Raw genomic sequence first — 27,505 nt, 5'->3', positions numbered from 1 at the left:
CAGGAAGCCAGAAAACACAGGAAAGCATGCAAAGGAAGTGCCACTTCCAGGCAGCAAGGAGAACGGCTGAGCACACACGACCTCCTCCAGGGCACAGAGCCAGCAGATACACCGCCAGCGGGGCCCTCCTCTCCACACCCCCACCCACCACCACCCTCGGCTCAAGTGTGGAGGCAGGAGCCCAGGCCGAAGGCACGATAAGTTTCGGAAGCAAGGTTTAAATAGACTTTATTGTTACAAGGGGGACCCTACCGAGCAGGGCCTTATAAGCCGATACATGTGGTCCCAGGATGTCTCTGTGGTCCCAGGATGTCTCCGTGGAGAAATCAAGGTCATGATTGCAGACGTGGTCACTGTAACTGAAGGACATGATCCAGGGGAGGCCGGCCAGGAATGCAGCAGACAGGATGAGGACAGGCCGAGGGCGGTCAGGTCAGAGGGGGAGGGAGAGGTCGGCTTCCTTCACTCCCGCTTCTTGTAGTCATCCAGGTGTGACAAGATCCAGCCCGCCGGCAGGAGGAAACACAGGAAGCAGGAGGTGAGCCCAACGGTGACATCCTACACAGAGCACAAGGAAGAAGGAGCCCCCAGAGTGAGGATTCCCCCAGGCTTCGGGTAGTCTGAGAGGTCTTCCCAGGCAGCAGAGAGCCCCCCGTCAGGGGGCCAAGATTCACACTCCAGAGAAGGGACACAGCAGATCCAAGGCCGGCTCCAGGCCTTGAGATAAAGGGTCATACATGGGGGCAGGGGGCCAGCCTGGGTTAGGACCCCTGGAGAGTCCACCACCAGATGATGACGTGAAGGACAGCAACCAGGATTTTAGACCTCCTTTAAAGCTGGTCGCTGGGATCCAGGACGCTTGCACAGGCAGAGAACTCTAAACACGCACCTCGCCTTCCCTGCCTTGACCACCCCCCTTCCCATCTCCTTTCCAGAACCGTTATTCGTCCTCTGGAGCTGGGGATAAAACACTTTTCACAGCCACTTCCATATTCCCTAGAGCAGTTGAGATCACAGGACAACCCGCAGTCAGCCTTGAGGGCGAACTCCTTCTCTGCCACTGAAGGGGTGACTTCTGACAAGTCAACGCCCTGCTCCTAAATTTCAGTTTCCTCCGCCACGGAGCGGAGACCACGGCCCTCTCTTCTCGGGGTCATCGGGAGGACGGGATGAGCCCGGCACCGCGCCCGGCAGACGGCAGACACTCAGCGGACGCCAGCTGCCGCGAGGATCGCTAGTGTTCCCTCCATCGCAGCGCTCCCCCGGCTCCGCTCCTAACTCGGGGCCCCTCCCCCGGACGCTGAAGACCCACCTTCAAGGCCGCGTCCTGCAGCTGAGGCCAAGGAATAAACGGGCCACACAGTGAAGGCTGTCAGTAAGGGTTAGCCCTCCCACGTTTCCGGGAATTACAGGAGCTGTCGGGGTCCTCTCGGCCCCCCTGCCCCAATAAGCATCCTCGCCGCTGACCGTCGGCCGGCACCCGCAGCGGACCGATGAGTGAAGGGGTTCAGAGAGGGCTCAGGAGGCTTGCTCGAGGCTTCACAGCGAGTAAGCGACAGGGTTGCGGCTGACTGCGCACCGACTGTCCCCGGGCGCTGCGCCCTCGCTCGCGCCGGCGGACACGCCCAAACCGCTCCGGCCCGCGCATCTCCCGCGCCTCCCTGCCCGCTCCTCACCATGGTCCCGAGCTGCTCCTGCGGCGGCTTGGAATGGACCTGGGCGCGCTGCACCGGGAGCCGCCGGGCCGGGCCGGTCAGGCCTCTCAGCAGCAGCGGCGTCAGCGCGGACATGACGGCACCGGACAGACTGCGCAGAGCGGCTGCCTACAGCCCAAGGTCGGGAAATTAAAATGGCGGCAGCGGCCGGAAGTTCCGGAGCTGGGGAGGCCGGGAAAGGGCGGCCCATGAGTCTCCCGGAAATGACGAAGGGCCAGCCTCCCGCCTGCCCCTGTCAGTTTTTGGCGCGTTCCTCGAAACAGCCAATCGATGCCATCTTACCACCGATGGGCGGGACACCTGGGGGGGGCGTTCCTTTCCGTTATGCCCCGCCTCTAAGGCGGTCTATCTTCATGAGTGACATCTATGGCCATCCAATCATATAAGCCAGAAACTGAGGCGGCATTATTGACTCCTCCTTCCATTCATTCTCAAATTTCTTTATTCAGAAATACCCTCTTCTGCGCCAGGGCTCCGTTACTTCTGGCCGGGAGGACTGGCACTAACCTCGCAGCTGAACTGTCCTCATTACTATTACCCTCTCCAATTCCAGTCTTCATGCCTCTCCCCCTACCTCCATCCCTCCCTCCTTTTTAAACATAAATCTACCCAAATCATACACCTACTTAAAAAACTTTCAGGGGCCGGCCCGGTGGCTGAGTGGTTAAGTTCGCGCACTCCACTTCGGCGGCCCAGGGATTCGCCAGTTCGAATCGCGGCTGCGGACACGGCACTGCTCATCAAGCCATGCTGAGGCGGCATCCCACATGCCACAACTAGAAGGACCCACAACTAAAAATACACAACTATGTACCAAGGGGCTTTGGGGAGAAAAAGGAAAAATAAAATCTTTAAAAGAAAAAAAACTTTCAGTGGCTCCCTATTGCTTACTAGACAGAGTCTCAATTCCTGGACGCCACTCTCCAGCCTCATCTCTAACTATTCCACACCATTCCACACCTTCCTCCTTGCTCTCTGGTCCTCCCCACACACACACACGATCCTTTTGCCACTTTGTATTTTATGCTCTACCTAGAACACTTTTTCAACCCTTACCTAGCCTTCCTTTTGCATCACACCAACTCCTACCTCCGGGCCTCAACTTACTGGTACAGCTTATTTTATTCAGCAGATTTTTTTTTTTTTTTTTTTTTGGTGAGGAAGATTGGCCCTGAACTAACAGCTATTTTGTATGTGGGACGCTGCCACAGCATGGCTTGATGAGTAGCGTGTAGGTCCATGGCCAGGATCTGAGCCCGTGAACCCTGGGCCACCGAAGCAGAGGGAGGGAACTTAAACACTACACCACTGGGCTGGCCCCTATTCATCAGGTATTTATTAGCCCCTACTGTGTGCTGGGCACTGTCCTAGACACATAGTAAACAAGGTAGACCAGGCTCCCTTATCACAGAACTGACATTCCAGAGAGGAGACGGTTAATGAAAAGCTATCAAAAGTGCCATGATGTGATAAGAAGTCACCAGGTAGCCTTCGCTGGGCACCCCTGGCCTGTGCAGCCTCGGATGCCCAGCAGCCACTGTGATGGTAAAGCTAGGTACATGAGGGTTACTGTAAATATTCAATAAGATTACCTTTCGACCTTCTTATGAAAAGAAGTTAATCTTGTCAATTTACTGTTTTCTTGTTTAACTGGGGGGGGGGGGTGACTCAAGGGTCACAAGGATTTATGAGCTTGTTCTTTTTAAAAATTTCTTTTTAACTGCAGTAATGTTGGTTTATAACATATCAATTTCAGTGTACATCGTTATATTTTGATTTCTGTGTGGATTCCATCATGTTCACCACCGAAGACTAATTACAATCCATCACCACACACATGTGTCTTATCACCCCTTTCACCCTCCTCCCTCCCCTTGGTAGCCACCAATCCAGTCTCTGTCTCTATGTGATTATTTGTTGTTGTTTTGTTGTTTGAGGAAGATTAGCCCTGAGCTAACTACTGCCAATCCTCCTCTTTTTGCTGAGGAAGACTGGCCCTGAGCTAACATCCATGCCCATCTTCCTCTACTTTATATGTGGGACACCTGCCACAGCATCGCTTGCCAAGCAGTGCCATGTCCGCACCCGGGATCCGAACCAGCAAACCCCAGGCCTCCGAGAAGCAGAACGTGGGAACTTAACCGCTGCACCACTGGGCCGGCCCTGATTATCTGTTGTTTTAATCTTCTATTTATGAGTGAGATCATACTATATTTGACTTTCTGCCTCTGACTTATTTCACTTAGAATAATACCCTCCAGGTCCATCCACGTTGTCACAAATGGTCAGATTTCATCCTTTCTTATGGCTGAGTAGTATTCCATTGTATATATAAACCACATCTTCTTTGTCCATTCGTCTCTTGATGGGCATCTAGGTGGCTTCCAAGTCTTGGCTATTGTGAATAGTGCTGCAACGAACATAGGGGTGCATGTTTCTTGATGCATTCGTGTTTTCATGTTCTTTGGATAAATACCCAGCAGTGGAATAGTTGGGTCATATGGTATTTCTATTCTTAATTTTTTGAGGAATCTCCATACTGTTTTCCATAGTGGCTGCACCAGTTTGCATTCCCACCAGCAGTGTATGAGGGTTCCCTTCTCGCCACATCCTCCCCAACACTTGTTGTTTCCTGTCTTGTTAATTATAGCCATTCTGATGGGAGTGAGGTGATATCTCATTGTAGTTTTGATTTTCATTTCCCTGAGAGTTAATGAGATTGAACATCCTTTCATGTGCCTGTTGGCCATCTGTATATCTTCTTTGGAGAAACATCTGTTCAGATCTTTTGCCCATTTTTTAATTGGGTTATTAGTTTTTTTATTGTTGAGATGTATGAGTTTATATATTTTGGATATTAACCCCTTATCAGATATATGGTTTGCAAATAGCTTCTCCCAATTGTTAGGTTGTGTTTTTGTTTTGTTGATGGTTTCCTTTGCTGTGCAGAAGCTTTTTAGTTTGAGGTAGTCCCATTTGTTTATTTTTTCTATTGCTTCCCTTTCCCGGTCAGACATGGGACTTGAAAATATGCTGCTAAGACCCGTGTCGAAGAGCGTACCGCCTATGTTTTCCTCTAGAAGTTTCACGGTTTCAGGTCTTACATTCAAGTCTTTGACCCATTTTGAGTTAATTATTGCATATGGTGTAAGATAATGGTCTACTTTCATTCTTTTGCATGTGGCTGTCCAGTTTTTTCAATACCATTTGTTGAAGAAACTTTCCTTTCTCCATTGTACGTTCTTGGCTCCCTTGTTGAAAATCAGCTGTCCTAAGATGTATCGCATGAGCTTGTTTTACAGGAGAAAAAGAATGCCTTCAAGGAAGTTGCAATCACCAGATAACCAGGCCCCCAGCTGTCATGTTGATGCCCAGAAGTCAGATTGCCCAAGGGCTTATCTGGAGTGAAAGAAACACAGATTACCCCTTTTTTCCCCAAAACTCCTCCTGCCAAGCCCCGTAGCTCTATAAAACCTCCTGCTTGCTTCTCTTGTTAAGGCAGATTTGAGAAAACCTACCCGCCCGCCTTCTCATTTTGGCCAAATTGAATGAACCTTTCTCCATCTCCAAGCACCAATGTCTCAGTGATTGGCTTACTGCTCACTGGGCACACGAATTTGAGATTAAGAGGTTCCGTATCAATGGCGCTACCCACAGAATCCGTCTCCATCCTAGACTGGGGGCCACCTGAGGGCAGAGCCTGTGTCTGGTTCACCACTGTCTCCCAAGGGCCTGGCACACATCGGACACTCAGAGAACGTGTAAGAATTGCAGGAGACTGAACAGCATTCAAGTAGGTAGGAGGCGAACAGGAGGGGGGGGGGCAGCCACTGAGCCAGGCCTTACCCATATGATCTCATTCCATCTTCACAACCACAACATGAAGGAGATGCTATAACTATTTCAAATTTTTTACAAATGAGGAAATAAGCCTGGAGAGCTGGAAGACCTGCTCAAGGTCACACAGCTATAAGGCTGGCAAGCCAGGATTCCAGGGCAGTTCTATCTGCTTCAAAACTCTGGCTTGTAACCGTTGCACAAGCTACTGCGGAGAGGGACAGTTTCCAGAAGTTCCAGTTTTGACGTCCTGGTCAAAATGCCCTGGCATCAAAGGCTGCAGCAGGGGGTGGGGGTGGGGTGGAGTGGCAAGAGACTGGGAAAACGGGAGCTTTGGAGGAGAAACCTCAGCCCCATAGGGGCAGAGAGGCGGGGCTCACAGAAAGGTGGCAATGGATCCAGAGTGCCCCAAGAGTGGGCTGTGCCTGAGCATCTTCTGGATGGATGGGTTCCCACGCCCTGAGCTATCCAGGCCCTTCTTCACCCCTCCCCCATCTCCCCACCCTATTCATGGGTATCTTTAATGTCCAGCAGTCTTGGCACAGTTCCAGCCCCAGCTACCAGGCCTCCTGCCCTCTCCCTGCCCTGGGCCCTGGCAAACAGCCCAGGACAGATGCCTCTAAACTGTCCCCCCATCCAAGGGGGCCCAGGGCTGGGAGGCCCAGGCCCCAGCTGCCTGCCGCTGGGAGAAGGAAGAAACAGGGACCTCCCTGCTGAGCTTGGTCAGGCCTTTGTCCTGTGAACAAAGTAATGACCCTCAGACCAGAGCACAGCCACGCAAGAGGCCTGAAGATACTTTAGGAAGGACGGGCCTCTCTGTGGTTCCCTGGGCTACGCCCTGGGGAACCACACGCTCGTCTCCTTCGCCAGCAGCTGGAGGAAGAGGAGTACATGTTTGTTGAGCAGGCACGTCTGTGCTGTGTTCCAGGGCTCTCCCCGTGGCCCCTGTGATGTGGCTTCTCTCAGAACTCCCATCAGAGAGGAGGAAAGAGGCTGGCAGAGGTTAAGCCCCGCGGCTGAATCTACGAATGCCAGGGCAGGGTGTGTACTTGGTCTGTCGCTGGATTCACCCCAAGCCGCCCATCCCTCCCCAGAACCAGGGACAGCCCTTCAGCAAGAGAGCACTGAACCCGTGTGGTGTTTTATATGACGTCACACTACATAGGAGTGGAAATAAACAAATTACAGCTACAGTGTGGACAGGTCCCACAAACACAACGTTGAGTAGAAGAGGCCAGACACGGAAGAGCACAGACTGTGTGATCTTACTTATATAAAGTGCGACAGCAGGCAGGACTGGGCCATTGGAGGGGTGTCAGGTGGTGGGGATCCTGGGGCAGGAGGGAGGACATAGGGACCAGAAGAGGCGTGATGGGGCTTCTGGGCACTGGTTACACGAATGTGTTCACTCTGTGATGATCCCATCATGACTGGCTGGACACTTTCCTGTATGCCTGTTACAGCTCGGTTACAAAAGTTTTGAAACAGACAAGAAAAAAGCAAGGACAACATAATGTGTGATATGATCTTGTTTTTCTAAAACAAAGGAAAAATATCTAGAGAAATAGATGTGCACAGATAAAAGTCTGGAAGGACACACACAAATTGTGAACAGCGGTGTTCTCTAGATGGTGGTGGGAAAACAGGCGATTTTGGGTCTTTTTCTGCTGCATTTTCCAAGGTTGCACATTGGGCCCTTCTTGTGGCATTAGGATAAACAAGCAAAGAAAGGGGGGTGGCTGGTCCAGTGAGGGAGGTTTGTCCTGTGGGGTGACATTCTCTGGGAGGCAGGGACCTTGGACAGGCTTCCACAAGGCTGGGATTTCCCTTAACACCCTGGCAACGGCTGTGCTGCTTGCAAGGCTGGGGAGCTCATTATCCCACCCCAGGCCTGTCTACCCTGCTCAGATTTCTGAGAGTCTCTCCCTGCAACAGGGTGAGGCCTAAGGTCGCAGGCTGTGTCCTGGCTCTGGTCCAAGGGCCCAAGCTGTCCTGCCCACTCCCCTCCACTGAATGGGACAGAAGGAATAGATCCCAAGCCTTGGGGATGGGTAGGGGAGCTGGTTCCCTCCTCCTGAGACCAGCTTCACAGTCCAGGCCCCCAGGCCCTGATGGTCATATAGGGGCTGGAAGATCCAGGTGCCCCATCCCAGAGCTGGCCCCCAGACCCCTCTGGCCATACATGGGCTAGAGAAACACTGGGTGCCCCCCACCCCAGGCCTGGGCCCCTGTCCCTTAAAGGCTCTGACCTAACAACTGTTCTGTCCAAATACGGAGCTTGTAAGTCCTGAGGGGGGACGAACTCTAACCCTGTGAGACCAACAAGAATAAATCCCTCAGCTGACCCCCCCCCACACACCTTCTGGAGTCTGCCATCTCCCAGAGCCTCTGACAGGGAGCTGGTACAAGCCTAAGCAAGGGGTCTCCAGTTTCCTTACCGGGCCTGGACTCTCCTCCTGGCACATCAAGGGGGTGCAGGGCACTGAGCCCCGGGCTGGCCAGGGGAGGCCTGCAGGGTGAAGGAGCCCACCTCAGGGCTCTTACTGACGCACTGCGGCCTCTCTAGGCCTGTGGGGACTGTCTCCCCGGGTGGGGGTAGCAGCAGGAGGCCCTGGCAGAGCCTCGGGCAGGGCCCAGTGTCCAAAGAAGGAGGGTTCAAGAAGGAGGGGGCGCAGGTCCAACACTGACTCGCTAGGCTACCTTGAGAATGTTCCTTTCCCTATCTGGGCCTCAGCTTCCCCATCTGCAAAGTAGGGGCTTTCAGGCACAGTCCAGCAGGAGAAAGGGGCAGGAGGGCCTGGCCTCACCAGCAGAAAAAGGCTGGTTTGGGAACCTGAGCCGGCACTGCTGGCTGGGGCTGTCCCCTGGGGTGGGGGTGGGACAGAGGTGACACAGGGTCCCAGAGGGGGCCTCTGCTCTTCCTGGGGCACAGCTGTTGCCAGGCACCACACATCCAGGGGGTGGGCCCAGACACAGCTGTTGGGGGTGGAGCGACATTGGCGGGGGGGGGGGTGGCTCGCCCATAAGACACAGCTGTCCCCCCCCAGGCACCCCAGGTGTCCTGCTGCCGGCCAAGGCACAGCAAGACTGTGGGCTGACTGTGGGCAGCGGTTAACCCCTTCCGGCCCTCAGCCAGCAGCCATGTGTGACAGGACAAGATCAGGTCACTTGGTGCTTGCTCATGTGGGACAACAGCTCAGCTCAGGCTTGAGGAGGCTGGCTTCACTGGGGCTGGAGGACTGACCCACACCCCACAGCTGACTGCCCACAGAGATCAGGCAGCCAGGCGGGCCAGGCGGTCAGGTTTCTGTCTGCGTAAGCTGCTGCCCTCCCACCCCCCACCATCCCGCCGTGGTACAGACAGGTAAGCAGAAAACCGGAGGCGGGGGGGCTGCTAGGCTGGACCACCCCTAAAGCACACCCAAGGCCTCCCTTCCCTGTCTCCCCAGGGTGTCATGGTGAGCATGGGCCAGGACGGGCATGTGGATGACGACACAGAGCAAGCGACGCCTCCTGATGCTCAGTGCCCTGTGGAATGTGGCATCACCAACTGGGATGACATGGAGATCTGCCACCACAGCTTCTACAACAAGCTGTGCGTGGCCCGGGAGGAGCACCAGGTGATGCTCACAGAGGCCCCACTCAACCCCAAGGCAACAGCAAGAAGCTAAACCAGGTCATGCTCAAGACTGTCAAGCTTCCTGCCATGTAGGTGGCCATGCAGGCTGATGCTGTCGCTGTGTGCCTCTGGCCACACCACCGTGAGGACCGCATCCCCAGTCTCACCTCTATCTGCTGTGATCACATATCCAGACCCCCCTACCTTCTGGGCCCCCAGCTCCACACCCTGGGGACCACTCTCCAGCTCTGGACCCCTCCCTCCTTCTTCGACCTCTAGCCTGGGGCCAGTCCCCTATTCCTTCTCATGGTCCTCAACACCCCACCTCGCAGCCAGGCCCCCAGAGGGCGCCACGGCCCTGCACCCGAGAGCCCCATCCCTGGACCCCCACCCTCCCCACTCCCAGTGTCCAACATTCAGGACACAGGCTGCCCCAGGAGTGCAGGCCACTTCCTTGCTCCCCTCCCCAGCTCCCAGTCTGAAGCCCCTGTGCAGCCCACTCCTCAGGCATCGTGCTGGACTCCAGGGATAGTGGCTCTAAAATGTGCCCCTCTGAGGGCTACGCACTGCCCTCCCATCCAGCGCCCGCACCTGGTGGGGCGGGACCACACTGACCACCTGAAGGTAAAGATCCTCACCGAGTGCAGCTACTTCTTTGTCACCACTGGTGAGGGGTGGGGTGGGTAAGCCACCCCCAGGCCCACTCCCTGAACCAGCGCCCTCCCGTACCAGAACAGGCCCACGGGTGCACCAACCCTGCTTCTGGGCCCTGGCGCTAACAGTCCGCCGGGGAGGAGAGCCGGGCGCAATCCTCCAAGGCAGCTGCAGCCAGCTACAGCACTGCTGCCCCGCCTCAGTTCACAGCCGGGGACCCCCACCTCCTTCTGCCAGAGGCTCCAAGTCCTTCTCAGCCTGGTCCCTTCAGGGCCTCCGCCCTCCAACCTTGGGGAGGCCTACACGGAGCACGGGGCCGTGTGGTCTGACCTCAGCCACAGCAGGGGCAGGTCCTCCCCTGCCAGCCCGCAGTGAATGTTCATCTCCATATAATTAAGATCCCACGGCAGGGATCCCGAAGCCCCAGTGCAGGTTTACAGGTTCGCCTCGTCCACTTCCGCACAGGCAGAATCCAGGAAATGGAGGAACTGCGTGTGTGTGCCCGTGCCGTGGGAGGGCTCCGACGGATGCTGCTCTCCCACCCTCGGCAGGTGACAGGATTCAGAGGGCCCAGGTCAGAGGCAGCTAAGCTGGGCAGCAGGCTCTAGAGCCAGGGCAGCCGGCAGAAGTCGGCAACACAGCCCACCTCTCCTCTAACCCATCACCCTTTCCTCCCCACCCAGCCGAGCGGGAGATCATGCGGGACATCAGGGAAAAGCCGGGGTAGGTGGCCGTGGACTCTGAGGTGGCCACGGCTGCCTCCTGCTTCTCTCTGGAGATGAACTACAGACGCCTGCCAGGCAGGTCGTCACCACTGGCAACAAGCGCTTCCCTGTCCCATGACCCTCCCCCAGCCCTCCTCTGTGGGTAAGCGGCGCTCCTCATACCAGCCTTCTCAACTCCAGTCCCCATCGTTCTCGGCAGTCCCCTGCATGGGACAGAAGTAACCCCTTTCTTAGGAGAGGGCACCCCTACTGGTCGGCGACAGGCCAGCTTTGTCCCCCTAGGCCACGCCCTGAGAGGGAAGACAGGGCCTCGAGACCAACAGGTGCCTGCCTTGCCAGGCATGGAGTCCGCCAGGATCAACAGTTGTAGATTTACAACTCCATCATGCAGTGTGACACGGACATCCGCAAAGACCTGTGAGCCAACAACGTCCTGTCTGGAGCACAAAAGTGAGCCAGGGCGTTGCAGACCGGATGCAGATCGCTGCCTGGGCCCCCAGCTCCATGAAGACCGAGGGGGGGCTCCCAGCCACTCGGGGCTGCGGGGCAGACGGCTGTTCTTCAGGAAGCAGACACTCGGCCTCTCACAGCCTGTGCGAGGGAGGCAGCTTGGGAGGGAGGGACTTCGGAGTCAGGCAGAGAGCTGTGTTCCTGGGCTTGCTGCCCTGTCCTCCTCAGCTCTCCTGACCTTCCACTCACCTAAATATTATGTGGGCATAAGCCCTCCCACCCTGGGTTCCAATCTCGGCTCTGCCACTTAGTAGTAGGACCATGGACAAGTTGCTTTACACTCCAAGACTCTCGATTTCTCTCTAAATTGTGAATGCCACCACCACGACGGAGCAGGGCTGCTGTAAGGAGTAAATGAGAGAGTACGCCAGCGTTCCACAGTGCCAAGCACACAGGAAGCTCTAAGTGTGAGCTGTCACCGGCACGGCAGGGGCTCCCCAAATGCCAGCTCCTTCCCCGTCACAGCCAAGTACCAACGTGTCTGCATGGGGCTGTCCCATCTACCAGGCTCCTCTGCAGCACCTTCCCATCTGCCCAGACGCTCGTCCTCAGGCGGCATAGGAACGGCCGCTGTCACACTTGGAGAGGGAGAAGCAGAAGAGACTGGAACACACCTGCCCGTTTGAAGTGACCACCTTCAAAGCCTGGCAGCAGAGTCCACACGATGACCAGGCTCCCCGCTGGGGAAACACTGTCCCTTTCAAACCAGCTCAGGCTCCAACTGAAATGGAAGACCTCTTGTCCAGCAGTTGTGCCTCTGGCGGAAGGTGTGGCGTTTCAGTGAGTGCCACTTGAGTGAAGATGCTTGGGCTGCATCTGGAGGGAAGGGAGGGCAGCAGCACGACGCAGCCATCGTGGAGGACCAGAGGGTCCCAGGCCCCTGAGGAAGGTGGTGGAGGAGGTGGGCGCAGTCCCTGGCCAGCAGCATGACGGAAGGGCCCCACACCCTTCGCTTAGCTGGCGGCAAGGGGATGGCCATTCCAAGGAGCTGCTGCCTGGGATTAGAAGAGCCTTCAAGCAACAAAGAGCTGCGGGGGCAGAATTCCATCACAGGAGAGCTGTTGTACGTTCAGAGGAACACTCTCTCCCCTCCCGAGGCCTGTTATGTCTTTCTTCCTGCCTCCGCAACAAGAGCTGCACAGAGCATCGCCTGGGGGCTGAAGCCACAACATGCTGGCCCCCAAAGGACAGATCAACCTGTTCCTCTCTCCCCAGATCACTGCCCCACCAGAGCGCAAACACTCTGCGCGGCTCGGGCTCCACCTGGTCTCCAAGCAGGACCACGAGGCTGGCCCTTCAGTGTCCACAGGAAGTGCTTCTGAGCCCGAGCTCCCAGCCCACTTCCTGTGTCTCCTCCCAGTTCCCGCTGGGCCAGGACTGGCAGGAGTCCCGCCTGGGGGAGAAGCTGCACGGCTCCATCTGCCACACTCAAGGGGCTGAGCCTCCCCCAGCTCCTACCTTCCTGCCTGTCAGGCCTGACACAAGTTACCCTTCCTCCGAGCCTTTGTCTTTTTTCTTTTTTCTTAAGATTTTATTTTTCCTTTTTCTCCCCAAAGTCCTGCAGGACATAGTTGTATGTTCTAGTTGTGAGTGCCTCTGGTTGTGGCATGTGGGACGCTGCCTCAGCATGGCTTGATGAGTGGTGCCATGTCCACGCCCAGGATCCGAACCAACGAAACCCTGGGCCGCCAAAGCAGAGCGCACAAACTTGACCACTCGGCCATGGGGCCGGCCCCTGAGCCTTTGTCTTTTGTGAGTGGCGGGAAGAGGGAGTTGGAGTTTTTTTAAGAGACAAAGAATATTCCGAGTAGCCCAATAGAGTAAAAGGGAGAAAATAAACACCGACATTCTCATCTACTCAACTCCCACACAAGCACACTGGGATTTACGTTTAACCGCAGATGTCAAATGTCACAATGCCTGGCTTGGGACTCTATCGAGGACGCAAAACAGGCACCCCTCAGAAGACCTTTGACCTCTACCCACGGCTTCTGGGAAGTGGTACACGCGTGCATTCGGCCTGGATCCCACCTCTGGCTGCTCGCCCCAGACACCCTGAGGTTTTCTCAGGCCCGAGGCTTCCTGCACAGGAAGGGGCATGGAGCCTCCCAGGGTTTAGGCGCAACACTGGGGCAGTCAGGGGTGTCCTCTGGGACCATGCTGCTTATGGCAGCCCAGCATCAGGAAGCCCTGCCAGCAGCTGAACAAAGCATCTTTTATTTGTGACATACAAATACAACCAACACAAAAAGAGATCACTTTTTCCCTTTGATTCCAGTGATAACAAGTTGCTAAAGAAAAAATATATATATACCAAGAAAGAGTTTATCTTCAAACTTTCCTCTAAAAAAACCAAAAAGGGTTAAAAAGAACCATACACATGTCATAGACACATCTGACATCAACAAAAATAACCTGAAATAGGATGGATACAACTAGAAAAAAAAATCTTAAAAAATATTTTAACATGCCCCAAACAAACAACAAACAAAAAAGCCTGGTACAAAAGGCCTTCTGTTTCTCAAACCAAGACCTGGGGGAAATGGAGAAAGAGTGATGTTTGCAAACTGACTGACACTGACAACACAGCCGACCTGTGTCTCAGGCAGCGCCTCCCGCCCCAGCCCCGCGCCCCTGGCAGGCCTGTGGGAAGGGCCGGCAGAAGCTGGCAAGCGGGGTGTGGGACCAAGGGCCCCAGTGCCAGGCATCCAGTGACTGGAGAGACAGCATACACGGAACTCACCTTATGTTGGATTTACACTGAGGGTCCCTTTTGGTCCCCCTGAGGGGGAGGTATCAGAAATCCATGATATAAGACAATAAATACTTATCTTTCTGCATCCTCTGAGACAGAGGTCAGAGAAAACTCTTCCTAACATGCTTGTCATTCCATGGTTCTCAAACGCTCCCCTCGGAGCCAGCAGGCAGGGCAGAGGTCCTCTCCAAGGAGCGCCCATCCCACTGGTGGCGGGGTCGAGCCTTGGGCGGAGGGCTGGGCTGGGCTGGGTGAGGGAGGCCGGGTGCACAGGCCCCCGCATGAGCAGGGAGCGGGGGAGAAGCGAGAACAGCTCCGGGGAGATCTGCCTGAGTCAGGGCAGAGGGTGGGGGGTGAGCAGACTCTGAGGTCAGAGGGACCAAGGCCCTCCAAGAGAGCAATTTCATGAAGGCTGGAACCTTTAAGACACTCCCTAAAGCAGAGCTCAAGGGGAGGCGCCGAGTGCTTTTTCCTGGGTAAGGATTTGGTCATTTTCTTCCCTGGAAAGGGAACAAAGGCGAGTGTGAGCTCTGCGCCCGCACACCCTCTCTATCCCAGAGAAGAGGAGGGCGTGCTCGTCCCAGCTCCAGCCCGCAGGGTGATCCCAGAGAGAGAAAAGCAGCTGAGTCGGCCCCAAGAGGCGTTCCTGCTGCACCCTGAGCTGCGGGCAGGGCAGCGGCACTAGCGCCTCACTGAGGCGGCGAGGGGCGGGGGGAGCGCAGGCAGAGCGGCCTGCTGCTGGCTGGGGCTCTCTGAGGAGCGGGGCGGTGTGGAGAGGGGTGCCCCACGCTCAGAGAGCTATCAGCACCAAGACAGAGAGGAAACGGCCTTCAGTGAGCCGGGAACGAGGGGTCCTTCTGGGGGAAGACGAGGGCTCCCTGATGTTATCCCCCTTGGGAGTAAGAACAGAGGTATCTGGGGTGGGGGAGAGAAACAGGCAGGACCTCTGCTTTCTGCTATGCCTGAAAACCTCGAGTCACCGCCAGGAGATCCAGAGGTGAAGCTTAGAATGCAGCGAAGTCCAAAAGCCCAGAGAAGCAACCGTCCCCACAGCGGGCCCCACCTGCCGCCCTGCTCCTGGTCCTCTCATCCCCTCACTGCGTGATGGACAGAGCCCTCGTCCCGCAGTCGACTGGTCCCCTGGGAGACTCCACTCTGTGGCTGCAGAGCAGCACAGCCAGAAGGGGCGCCCTCACTTCCCCGTGCCGGGGCACAGAAGACCTGCCCACGGTCTCCATCGGAGCATTCCGTCCACAAAGCGAGTATCTCCGAAGCCTCTCTACGCCCAGATCTTACACCGAGTCCGTTCCTCTTTGGGGACCAGCCAGACCCCAACCCAGAGCTCCAGGACTTTCATAAAGGTGGCTATAAACACTCCATTTGTCCAAGTGTGTGCGAGTGTGGGTGCTTGTCAGCAATCCAGCTGCAGAGAAGTCGGGGAACCTTACGCTCGAGGGCGCAAGAGCCGAGACAGAAGGCAGGCACCGTGCAAGGACGTGCGCCTCCTCAGCATCCTCTCCTCTCTGCTCCCTCCCGGCGCTCTGCTCTTCTAGGAGAGGGGGAGGGGCAGCTCGGACCACTCCTCCCCAGGGCTCTGTGCTCTCAGGGCGCAGCCTGGCATGTGCAGGGCTGAGGAGGCCACAACTCTGAGGGCACCTGGCAAGTGGCGTGAGACTGGGGAGAGAACAGGCCTTGGAGAGGGCGTTCTGGCTTGGGAGTTCAGTGGCAGCAGCCGCCACAGTGCCCGCCCGCATGTGAGTGCTGGCTGTCCCCAAACTTGGTCCTCCGGCTCAGGATCTCATAGGAGCAGTCCTCCCCACAGCAACCGGACATGCTGGGGGAAGAGTCGTCGATCTCAAATCTGCAAGGCAGGCAGGGAAGGGCTGGCTGCAGGGAGCTGCCTCCCCTCCTCCCCAGCCCGAGGACTCTTCCACCAACCACACACACGAGACCCCTAGGAGCGAGGGCATAGGGGCAGGGCATGCCGTCTCACCAAGCCCCTCCCCATGGACCACTGCACGGGGCGCTCAGGCAGAGGATGAAGGCGGCCAGGGCAAAGGCACTGGGGCAGGCACCCCCACCACCCAGAGCGCCCCAGCCCAGGCCCAGCTCCTTACTGCAGCGCTTCTCTGAAGAACTGATAGGCGCCATGATTGTGCTTAAATACTGTTAACATAACTTTCTTCATCTGTGTGCTGAGAAGAAAGCAGAGAGAACACCTTCTAGAAGGAGACCCGATGCGAAGTGACGCCTCCACTCTCGTGCCTGCCTGCTGTCTCCCACCTGCTCCTGAGCCACACTCCTGGGCCCCAACTCCAGCCTCGGTCTTGGGCGTGACCACCCCCAGCGCCTCCCTCACCGCACGACCTGAGGCACCCCCCCAACTGGCTTCTCCTCCCCCTCCTCCTCTCTGCACCCCACCACTCAGGCTCGAGCAGGAGCTCAGATGGGCTCACTCCACTGACCCAAATATAAACTGGAGTCTCAGCAGGCCAGGGAGTATCTCACTGAGACGGTCCTAGACGCCTTTCTTCCCAAACACTCTTATGAGCCTCATCCTCCAAGGAGCCTCAAAGAAGAGCAGAGGCCACAGAGGCAGCTGCTGCGACCCGGGCGACATCTGGGGTGGCCTTACCTATTGGCCATGAGCTGCAGGATCTGGATGAGGAACTTGCCCAGGCCTTTCCGCCGTACCTTGCTTTCCAGCTGCACCTCGTAGCTGGGTGGAGACAGCAGGCAAGTGAGCGCGGAGGCCGCGGGCCCTGGCAGCCGCAGACCCAGACAGGCACTGTGGACTCTGCCACCAGCTGGGGTGCCCAGAGCAGCACGTGCCCCCACTCGGCTGCACCCCCCTGCCGGGGCTCCTACCAGTACAAGACTTCGTCCCCACACTCCACGTCGAACCGGAAGTGAGAAAAGGCCACGGGGACGGAACTGTTTTCCCAGGCAATGAGGTACCAGGCTCGGTCGTCCGTCATCTCCTCGCGTTTCTCTCGGTCCTTCCAGCCCCACTCGCTCTGCTCATACCTGGGGACGTGGGGGCAGTCAGGGCGGGGCGCTCAGGGGTGAGGAGGGCTCCCCCGGCCAGCGAGCTTACATAGTCTGCATGTTGGTCTTGGTCAGGTCAAAGGCCCAGTCCACAGTGGCCGGCTCCAGTCCCGACACTCGCTTGCACTCAATGGACACATTTAACCTGCGGAGAGGAAAGGAGGCGTCTGGCGCCGGCTCCCACCCGGCACTGCCCACTACCCTCAGAGCCTGCCGTGAGGCTCGCCCGGCCTCAGCTAAGCCACAGAGAACAGCAAGCCAAGCCTCGTCCTCCCGGACGTGACTCCAGAAGGCGCCTGTGAAGGAGCCAAGGCTTTCGGACCGAGATTAACAACTGTCATCACCACCCGCCACCCTGACCTCAGGCCCACTTCCTGTCTCCCCTGTTCGCCTTATCAGACTCAGCACTTTGTCAGCTCCTGTCCCTCTCTGCCACCTCTTTGCTCTCTCCACCCTCTCTTCTGTTCTTTGTAATAAACACTCTTGTCTTCTCTGTTCCCTTAGTTCCGGCCCTTTGGCATTTTCCCTGTCGCTTTAATTTCGGAACTGGCTCCTCCCTGGGCTCCCACAGGACTCTTCCTTCTTATCCACTAATCTCACCTTTGAAGGTGGCTGGGTGACCTCAGGCCCTTCAAGAGGACTACGGCCCACACCCCGTGAGGAGCCCCGCCTGCCGCTTCCTCTGAGGACCCAGAGGGTGCTCACAGCTGATGAAAGAGGGTGGCCCAGGGTCCAACCCCACGCTGTTGTCCTAAACTAACACAAGCTGAAGGCATTAAGGGATCTCAATCTGCCATCTACTGCTAAATGAAATTGAAGTAAATCACTTAAATTCGTTGGCCATGACCCCTCAGAGGACACTCCCACTGGAATCCGCGTCCCCTCTGCTGACTGGCACGTCGTGTGAGCGCTCCATGTGCTCAGCCTAGTAAACTCGGAACTTCCTGGCTCTGAAGTCTTCCTTTCTTTGTAAGTACTGACCATGTGGTAGTCAGAAACCCCCAAACACAGCACTGCATCCGTCTTAGCTTTATATTTTCCAAAGGCGGTCTGCAGGTATACATTCTCTGCTAATCTGAGTTCTTTAGGTACATGAAAAGAGGATCAGACACAGAAATCACACAAAATTCCAGGCACCAAAGGAGCCCAGCGTCAGCTGGCAATGACTGCTTCAGAGCCGCTCCATATTTTTGGAAGTCAGCAGAAATGTGGAATATGGAACACTGAGACACATCACAGGAAGGGATCTCAAAACTATGTCAGAGGACTTCCCAGCAGTTGAGTGACAAAGCTACCAGACGGACTGTAATGCACCTGAGCACAGACAGGAGCGAGAAGACGTTACTATGACATCATGAAATTCAGAGAGAGCCACGCAAGGCAAAGACAGTGTCACCTACAAAGTCTGCTTCATATTCGCATTTATCTATTTGCTTCATCAAGATACTCATACCAGCCGCTCCTTACAGAACTGGACGTATTCTGCTTCCTCCTGAACCCACCCCGGGAGTCTGGCACCGTCACTCCGTTTCACAGACACACAGAGAGGCCTGAGCGGTGTGAGTGACTCGTCCGAAGGTAGTTAATAACAGGCGCAGTTTCAATTCAGACCCGCAGCTATGATTCTCTAAGACAATCGCTCTTGTTTTTCCCTAAGCCAACAGCATCTCTGTCAGGTTATGCTTCCTATTTTATAAACCGAAAAGACAGACAGGGAAGGGGGCCTTTAATCCAGATTCCATAGGAAACTGGATTAGTAATAAAAACTGTAGTAGCAACAGCTAACACTGATCCAGCCTGCAGTCTGCTCCAGGCACTCACACTTCACATCTAATCCTCCTGACGACTCCATGAGGAAGGTACTATTATTATATCTGCTTCTGACTAGAAAATTGACACACAGAGAGGTTAAGTAATGTGTCCATGGTCACACAGCCAGCAAGTGGCTTTTAACAATTATACTATACACTCAAGGAAAGAGCAGTGGATTGGGAATTAAGAGCCCCCTGAACTGCCAGGGAGAAACTGTAAGCTCAGAAATCTCCTTCAATCTCTCTGAGCCTCAGTGTCTCCCTGTATAAAACAGGAATCAGCCTAGATGGTTTTCCAAGTTTGGTTTAGCTCTCTGATTCTTCGTCTGGAGAGAATACCAAGTTCTAATGAGCTATCGTCTGAGCACGTGCACGCTTTGCTCACTCGTGGATTCCTCTGTCACCCTAACCGGGGGATTTTATATCAAGAGGGCACCAGCCATAGTTTCTGCTTTCTCGTAAGAGAAACAACCAGGACACCTGGGCCTGAAGAGGCCTGCCCTGGGAGGGGAGCTCCTAACGACTCGAGGAGCTGAGAGCCGGGGATGTGGGACGCTCACCCATTGCGGTCGTACTTCTTGAACACCGGGAAAGCCTCCAGAGGGTCTCCGAGCTGTGGAGGGAGAACAGGGTGGCACACACGCAGGCACTCGCAGGCTCTGCCCCCGGGGCGACGTGGGGCGCACCCACGTCGGGGCCTCACTCTGGGCCATGAGCAGCCCTTCCATGGACCCTCCCCCTGCCTCAGCTCCGACATTACGGCAGGAGGGAGGCGCTGGGAGGAGGCCCAGGACAGCAAAGTGAGCTCCATCGACAAAGGAAGAAGAGGCTTTACCAGCCTCATAGTAATGCCAGCCTGGGGCACGAAACCTGTTCACGCTCACCACCCAGGGAAGAAGCGAGGACCCACAAGCCACCTGCACATTTCTAGGAAACCCCAACCAACCTCACTGGTCAAACCCTAAACGGAACCACCACGTCCCTGAGCCACATCCTCATAAATCTGGACTGTTTACTGAGTGGGCTAAAAGAATAACAAAAAATGGGACATGGAATGGGGTCAGAAAGGACGGCGAGAATCTCTCCGGTCCAGTTTGAAAGCCAGTCCCACTCCCAGCTGGGCCACGTGGTGCTCAAATTCACGGCTACTCTTCCCCTGACTGTGGCCCCCTGCCACCAGGCTGCCGCATCCTCCTGGCCCCAGCGCCACCTCTGGTACTTCTCGGGCAGCCAATAAAAGTTTGAAGGAAGGAAGGAGAAAACCGTACCACCTTTCACCAGGGAGGTCTCCTCCCCAGCAGGCAAAATCCTAACAGAAACGCCTCCACACCCGCTTCTACTGGTCAGGAAGGAGACCACAGAGAGATGTGAATCCACTCTTCCCCCAGCCTGGGCCCCAGCAACTCTGGGCTGGGCGCATTTCCCTCGGGAGCAAGGAGGCAGCGGAGCGTGGGTGGGTAGTAACACAACTCCGCCACAGGGTGGCGCCAAAAGAAGTCAAATCAGAGCCCAAGCTGAGGCTCCAGGAGGAAGGGACTGCAAGGAGGGGAGAGTCACCCTGTTGGCGGCGTCCACTTTGGCACAGACGGCATCCATGGCTGCTCGTTCTTCCAACCGCTTCTGCTTCTTTTCCTTGGCTTTGCTCGACTTCCTCTGCAAGAGGGAAAAGCAAAGCTGGCTGGAAGGGCTGAGGCCAGACCCAACTTTCCCTCTGAGGAACCGAATGGTCAGTCCCCTGCATCCCCAGCCTGGCCTCAGTGGCAGGAACTTCCAATCGTGGCTGCTGCACCCTTGAGGGGTGGGAAAGACCCAAGCGTTTTCCAGTCCTGAGGCCGTGCGAGCATCACTAGAAGGGAGAGCACTGACCCTCAGACCACCGAGTCACTGTGAGGACCCAGCAAGAGCACGTGACAATGCCTGTGGCAGAGCCAGGCCCCCAGCAGGTGCCTAAGGAATATTCACACATCCCTTCCCTCCTAAGGAGGGAACAACTAGTTTTAGACACATTCAGGGCAGGTTTCAGGGAAGAGCTGGCATCTGAGGTAGCCACTGACAGCTGTTCCTAAGTATAAGCTTATTCAAAGCCTTTTCAGTGTCTCCCACCCTCCGGAGACAAACATCTGGGCTGGGGGCAGCCCCTCTGGGAGCTGGGTCCCCTTTCTGGCCTAGGGAGAGGGAGCTGCTCCCCAGAAGCGCTGCTCAGCCAAGGCCAGTGAGTGGCAGGCACGTCACGCATCTAGGAGCAACAAGGGAAGAGTGAAGGGCCCCAGGGGTTCACCTGGGGACACAGGCCATGCTGACACGTGGTCAGCAAGGCCACGTTGCAGGGCACACAGGCAGCAGAGGAGGAGCAAACAGAGGCTGTCCTTGCACAGTGGGGCCAGCAGCAAACCGCCCACAACCACATAGAGCAGATCCTATTGGGAGGCCCACGTGGGGCTCTCGCAGGCATGAACGGACCCTCTTGTAAAAGGCTGGGAACAGGGAAAAGAGCCAGGGCTGGAGTCTGACGGCCCGCAGCCACAGCCTTTCTTTGCTCCTCAGGCCCTGTGGGTCCCTGGGCAGGACACAGACCTTCTCTGACCTCCTCTCCTGCTCGGTTGCCCCAGGCCCTTACTACCTTAGAGGGAGGAAGCCCAGGAGGGTCAATACCGCACATGCTCACTAAAGGGCAGTTCCCGTTCTCACTCCCAGGAGGACCAGGGCAGCACCCACACCGGGACGTGCTCGCCCACCCAGCCCAAGTCCGGAAGGCATCCCAAAGGCACTGGGGGGACGGCTCTGATTTTTACGAACTGCAGGCCTCTGTGAGCCCACCCCGCAAGCCCTGAGCTCACCAGAGAGGTCTCACTACCTCCGCTCACACCTCAGTCAGACACTGGCTGGCCCCAAGGACGGGTGAGCGGAGAAACCAGCTGCTGGGAAAGTCACTCACGGTGAATTCCACCCTCGGCCCCCAAGGAATGGCACTGCTCAAGTCCTCCTCTCCAAGCAGGCAGGAGGCAAGAGCGCAGAGACACCAGGAACTCACAGGGATCGCTCTTCTGGGTAAGAACTCGCCCACTGTCAGCTACTCACCACCCGCAGGCTGTGCTCGAGCCAGGCTAGAGCGCATCCCTTGCCTAGAGGAGGACCAAACACTAAAGAACAGAGCACTTCATCACGCTGGGACCTGGGCCAGCGTCCGCCTGCCTACCACACAGAGGTTTCGGGGCATCCATCTTTTTCTCTGGGAATCTGGATTTCAAGACAACATTGATACACTCAGCTTACAAAGTACTTTCACAAACATCATCTGGTTCCATTCTCGGGGCAAAAACCATCACCTCCCTTTACACGTAAGGAAACTGAGGCTCAAAGAGACGCCAGGGCTCGTTCAGAATTCCCTGGAGAGGAAACGGGAGAGGGGAGACTCAGTCCCAGGGTTTGTTCCACCAGCCACGCTGTCTCCCACTTGAGCCCGGCCAAGATTAGGCCTGGGGCCTCAGAGCCCTCAGGCAGCCACTCGGCAATGCATTTCTCATTACCCTTCTGGTTTGGCAGTGGCTGACACGACACGCCAACACAACACCACCCCTGCCCTACCTCCACACTGAGGCAGGGGTGACGAACAGGGAAAGCCAAGGCGAGAGGTCCCCAGGGCCGTGCCACGGGGCAGAAAAAGCACGAGTTGTGGCATTGATCAGGCCAGGCCAGTGCTCCTCCTGCCACACTCCCTGCATGACTTGTGAGAAGAACTCCATCTCCAGGAGAACGGGGACGCAAACGCTGACCTCAGAGAACAGCTAGGAGGAGAGGACAGAGGCCAGCACACCTTTGCAGTAGAGGCCCCTCCTCCGGCCTGCGTGCCAGCTCTCTCCAGCACGGTACAGAGCTGGAGGGTCAAAGGTGCTGGGAGGAAAGCGTGCCTTCCGGGACCCAGGCAGCCCTGCACCGTGGGATCCCTCCACAGCACCTCTTTTCTAAGCACAAGCAGCTGGAGGGCCAAGCCCGGGCCTCCCAGAGATGCATGGGCTCACTCACGCGAAGGGACAGGCAAGCCAGGCGATGCTCAGAGTGAGGCTTCGGGCTGCCACGGCCGGAGCCCACCGATAATGAAAGAGCCTGTGCCCGGGTCCGAGGAGGCTGCTTTGGGCTGGCAGACTGGCTCTCCCTCAACCCCGCACGCTCTAGGACGAGTGGGCGCCCAGTGTTCCAATTAGCTCTGCCCTGCCTTGTGGAGGTAAGGCGATTCTGCAGGGACCCAGGAAAATTCTCCTAATTAAATGGGAAATAAGCACAGTGAACAGGAACGCTCATTGTGGTTAAGTGTCTTTCCCAAGGGAGCTTTATATGATAAAAGAGTGTGGGATTTTGAGTCAAGAGATCTGTGTTGGATTCTCAGCTCTTCTACTTAATAGCTGTGTGACTTTGAGCAAATCATTTAATCTCTTTTCAGCAAGTTACTCAGTTTCTCGGAACCTCAATTTCCTCATCCTTAAAATGGGGCTAATGATGCCTCCATGTCGCAGGACTGTCATGAGGACGAAATGATACACTCTAAGAGATAGAAAAGTTCTTCGCAGCAGGGACTTCTACTTACAAGGGCCCGCTAGGGTCAGACACCCTGCCAGCGCTTCAATAAGGATGACTTATTTCAATCTTTACAGTAACCCAGCAAAGTATGTGCGCCCACTTCTTTGATGAGAAAACTGAGGTTACACAGCTTTCAGGGTCACAGAGCCAGGGAAGAGAATTCTCAGAGGCCTTCCCACGACCCTCCCTCTGAGACAGAGGTCACGTCTGCTTTATGTGCCAGTGTATACCTAGTGCTCAGCAAACAGGAGGCACTCGGGCTCTCCCTGCCAAATGGGTCATCCCAGATTCAAACCCAGGCCTCAACCCTAAAGACCATGCTCCTTCCAGGACGTCAACTACATTTACACAGCACTTGTCACGAAGAAGTGTGACAGAAATGTCGTTTTCACATGCAGCTGTCACACCCCTCCCCTTCCTATTCCTACGGCAGTTCTAAGACAGCTAGGGGTCACACAGAGAAATCAGGAAACACAAACCACCCAGATGGGGGCAGGAGGCACCTTTCAGAAAAGGGGTAGGCATGCCCCAGATTTGCAGGTTCAACGCCTCCAACCCACAAACTCCCCAGGATCCTAAAAGAACCTCTGTTTTTGGCGAACGCAGACAGAGAACTAAATTCTAACTCTAAAAGACAACAACCATGTAGCAGGAAGGGCACAAGAACTGTGAGAAGAACGGGGCTCCAGCGAGGCTGCTCTCTCAGCCTGGGGCCAGGCTGTCAAGTGCAGCAGGGCCCTCGCTGGAGGGCGACCACTGTGATGACCTTCCTGACGCCAAAGCGGGGCGCCCAAGGCTCCCACCCATGAAGAATGAGGCTAATGAGAGGGGTTCAGGGAGAAAAACTCAAGCGTCTGCTTTGCAGCGAGTTTCAGGCCAGAAGAGACGAGGTGGGAGCCGTTCCGAGAAACACATCTGTAAAGTATGAGTAATAAGATTGGGGCCCTAAAGGAAGCAAGGATGGCAGTATCTCTGAGGCCTGCTGCTTCGACTCGACCAATGAGGAAGTGTGGAGCCAGACTGGCATGTTAGGCTGCTTGTTTTCACTCTGCCTGCAGTGGCTGGTGCTGGGCAGACACTTACCCAGAGATACCGCAGACACAGGTTTCATTTAGTTTCAACAAGAGCTGGGGTCTGGGCCCTTTCACCAAAATCTAGGTTAAATACGCCTCGGGTCTCTAGACTCGCTTTGCTCCCTATGAAGCATGTAGCATCCCAAATTCCTGCTGAAACAGGGTGACTGTGTTTTGACACGGATTACATAAAGTACTTTGATATGGATGAGACCACTATTTCTGTCTAACAAGTTGATTCGTTCAGTCAATAACTATTTGAGTGAGAGGAAAAAAAAATCTAGGTTCATAACAGTAGGGACAAACCCAATGGGTTAAAAATAGCACAAATCCATTTTAGATAACTAAAGGCTGAGAATAGAGGCAAAAATAACAGCCACTATTTCAGAGGCCCCTATTCGGCTATCCACATCCACTATCTCATTGGATCCTCACATCTATCCTAAGGGGGAGGTGTCATCAGCCTCCTCACACAGAGGAGGAAATTCAAATTCAGAAAGGCCAGCCAGCGAAGACGAGGCTGGAGCTGATCTATCTAGCTCCAAAGTTAGGGCTCCCCAAAGGTGGTGGAAATTCCAAGGAAAAACTAATATACACAATACCGGAGGGGAGGGGGAGGGCCAGTTCCATTTTTAGGAGAGTGGCTGATGCTACTCTAATTGGGACTTAGGAGGGTGAACTCACAGGAACATGTGAACGACTTCTGCCCAATCCTCTATCAGCACATGCCAGAGAAGGGCACAAAACGCACCGCCAGGCGGCCTGGCACAGAACAGGTGGTCACCACCCACCAGCGGCTGGGGCCGTCACCAGTGGCCTCCCCATCAGCGCCCCGCTCCCCCTCTGCACAGCTTCCCCACGGAAAGCCACCTGTAGTGCTGAGACCACGAAGCACCCCAGTAACAACGAGAACCACTTGCTCGCACCTAGGAGGCCGTGAAGGCCGGCCTCTGCTGGAAGGGAAGAGGATGTTTCAGGAGCAGGAGGAACCTGGAGGAGAGGTTTCGAAAGAGAGGAGGGGAACTGGCTTCGCTGAGAATCCGAGTAGCGGGAAGAGCGGCGGCCGGGGATCCGGGAGACCCGAGTCGGGGCCGGCCCCCCGTCACCGCCAGCGTGACCTTGGCTGGGGGCCTTCTTTCCTCTGGGCCTCAGCTCCCTCCACGCCAGGCCTGGCCCCTGACGTGGGAAGCCCCAAAGCCGGTGACAGCTAGGGGATAGGGGACCCCTGGGGATGGGGGGATATCCCAGGGCCTGCGGGGAGGCCAAGAGGGTAACAGGTCCCCCAGGAAAGCAGGGCGGGGGCGACGCGGGGGCCCCCGAGGGGGTGGGGCCCGGAGAAGGGGTCTCTCCGGGGATTCCCGGGCTGGGCCAGGCGTGGGGACCCTTAAATGGGGGAGTGGGGTCATGTGGGGGCTGGGGGTCACGTGAGGCCGGAGGGGGTCGGGGTCACGTGAGAGGGGCTTCAGGGAACAATGGGGGCGCAGGGGGCGAGGGGAGCGGGGAGCGCTCCCGGCCCTCGCGTCTCCTCTCCCCGCCTCACTCACCCCCATGACGGCAGCGGCGGCAGCGGCCCTCGACTCCTCCTTCCCACACTTGCCGGCGGGGAGGCGGCAACGACGGCGGCGGCGGCGGCGGCGGCGGCGACACCAGAGCGGCGGCGGGCCCCGCAGCGCGCATGCGCCTCGCGGGCTCCCCCGCGCGCCCCGGCGGGCACCGCGCCGGCGCAGAGCCCAGAGGAGAGGGCGGGCGGGGCGGGCGTGCAGGTGGAGGGCCCGGGGGGCGGGCCGAGGGTCTCTCCCGCGAAAGGGGCGGGAGGCGGCGCCGAGCGGCGTCGCGCTGGGGATGACGTATGCCCGGCCCCGCCCCTCCTCGTCGGGCTGTGTCTGTTGCTATGGCAACGGCCGCGCTCGCCCGGGGCCCGGAGCCTCCGGGTCGCCGGGTGGGTGGCAGCGCCCGCCGGGCGTCCCGCCTCTCCCCGCCCGCCCGAGAGGCCCGCGGAGCAGTCACCTTCACAGACGGCCAAATGCATCCCCTCTGAGACGCCAGCCCCTCCTGCAGCCCTCGGGCACGGAAGTCTTTGGAAACGCTCCCACCCTCTGGACCTTGAACTCCAGAAATTCCTTTTCTAACCAGAGTCCCGTTGTCCGTTCATCCATCCTCTACCCATTCATTCACCCTTCATTCATTAGCTCTCCCCGTCAAAATTTACTGGCACCTGCGCTGCGCTGAGCCCAGGGGGCACAGAGAAGAGCAAGGTGCAGAGGGGGCCCACAACTTCCTGTTCAGAGGGAAGACAGGCGTGTGACAACTGTTTAATGGAGAAGGGGTGGCGCTGTGAACATGAGACCCCAGGTTTCCCGTGCAGTATTGATTTCAGTCTGTCCCAGCAGACCAGACTGTGACCCCCACACGACCTGCGGCAGAACCAGCTGGGGCGCTTCTGCACAGTGCACACCCCTGGGGCCTGTCCTAGAATCTCCAGGGATGGAGCCAGGGTCTTTGCTTCTAAAAGCTTCCCAGGGAGGCCCTACACACGAAAATTAGAGAGCCGCTGCCCGACACTTAATCTTCATAGACTTCGTCAGGTTTTGCTCATTATCCCATCTTCAGTGCTCAGCGCAGTGGTGGTCCAGGACTCCTTTTTTTTTGCTGAGGAAGATAGTCCCTGAACTAACATCTGTGCCAGTCTTCCTCTATTTTGTACGTGGGTACCCGTCCCAGGATGGCTGCGGAGGAGCGATGTAGGTCTGCGCCTGTGCGGAACCCGGGCCTCGGAAGCGAGAACTGGGAACTTAACCACTAGGGCAAGGGGCTGCCCCTAGGGGTGGCCCCGAAACAGGCGCTCAAGCAACGTTTGTTGAGCGTGTACCATATGCTGGGCACTCTTGCCGGCAGCAAAGAAAACCACAATAACAAACAGAAAACGCACTGCCCTCGTAGATCTTGTATTCTAGGAGGAGGAGGCGGGTAATAAACACAAAATACAGAAGACGGCAGATGAGATAGGTTCTATGGAGGAAAACAAAGCAGGGAAGGAGAATGGAGAGGGTCAGGTTTATGGTTTTAACTAGGATGCTCAGGGAAGGCAAACTGGAGGTGACACGTGAGTCAAGATCTGAAGGAGGTGAGGGAGCAAGTCATGAGGAATCGGGGAAGGGCAGACCAGGCTGGGGGTGAAGCTAG

The 27,505-nt window shown here is 56.5% G+C and overlaps 2 protein-coding genes across 2 annotated transcripts; both read right to left on the bottom strand.

The window, feature by feature from the left end:
- Positions 1–211: 211 nt before the first annotated feature.
- Positions 212–1,883, bottom strand: COX8A (cytochrome c oxidase subunit 8A). Its single transcript, XM_014844947.3, has 2 exons — positions 1,677–1,883; positions 212–558 (listed from the first exon to the last, which is right to left on the bottom strand). The coding sequence occupies exons 1-2, from the start codon at positions 1,788–1,790 to the stop codon at positions 463–465; spliced, it is 210 nt and encodes a 69-aa protein (XP_014700433.1). The 5' UTR covers positions 1,791–1,883; the 3' UTR covers positions 212–462.
- Positions 1,884–13,261: 11,378 nt separating this feature from the next.
- NAA40 (N-alpha-acetyltransferase 40, NatD catalytic subunit) lies at positions 13,262–26,028 on the bottom strand. The gene is made up of 8 exons (XM_044750028.2): positions 25,867–26,028; positions 20,232–20,327; positions 19,235–19,287; positions 16,913–17,008; positions 16,684–16,842; positions 16,451–16,534; positions 15,933–16,010; positions 13,262–15,676 (listed from the first exon to the last, which is right to left on the bottom strand). Exons 1-8 carry the CDS (start codon positions 25,870–25,872, stop codon positions 15,535–15,537), a joined length of 714 nt encoding a protein of 237 aa, XP_044605963.1. The 5' UTR covers positions 25,873–26,028; the 3' UTR covers positions 13,262–15,534.
- Positions 26,029–27,505: the final 1,477 nt, after the last annotated feature.

The sequence above is a fragment of the Equus asinus genome, chromosome 17 (genome assembly GCF_041296235.1).
Source record: "Equus asinus isolate D_3611 breed Donkey chromosome 17, EquAss-T2T_v2, whole genome shotgun sequence".
Taxonomy (NCBI): Eukaryota; Metazoa; Chordata; class Mammalia; order Perissodactyla; family Equidae; genus Equus; species Equus asinus.
Note: the sequence above shows the minus strand (reverse complement) of the source record. Positions and strands in the feature narration are given on the sequence as shown.

What these genes read in the sequence shown, in the direction of transcription:
- NAA40 (XM_044750028.2), bottom strand. An exon ending in AAGACCAACATGCAGACTAT is followed by an intron (nt 16,843 to 16,912) that starts GTAAGCTCGCTG and finishes CCACGTCCCCAG; the next exon opens with GTATGAGCAGAGCGAGTGGG. An exon ending in GGGGACGAAGTCTTGTACTG is followed by an intron (nt 16,535 to 16,683) that starts GTAGGAGCCCCG and finishes GTCTCCACCCAG; the next exon opens with CTACGAGGTGCAGCTGGAAA.
- COX8A (XM_014844947.3), bottom strand. Translation starts at nt 1,790, where the DNA reads ATGTCCGCGCTGACGCCGCTGCTGCTGAGAGGCCTGACCGGCCCGGCC. An exon ending in AGGAGCAGCTCGGGACCATG is followed by an intron (nt 559 to 1,676) that starts GTGAGGAGCGGG and finishes TGCTCTGTGTAG; the next exon opens with GATGTCACCGTTGGGCTCAC.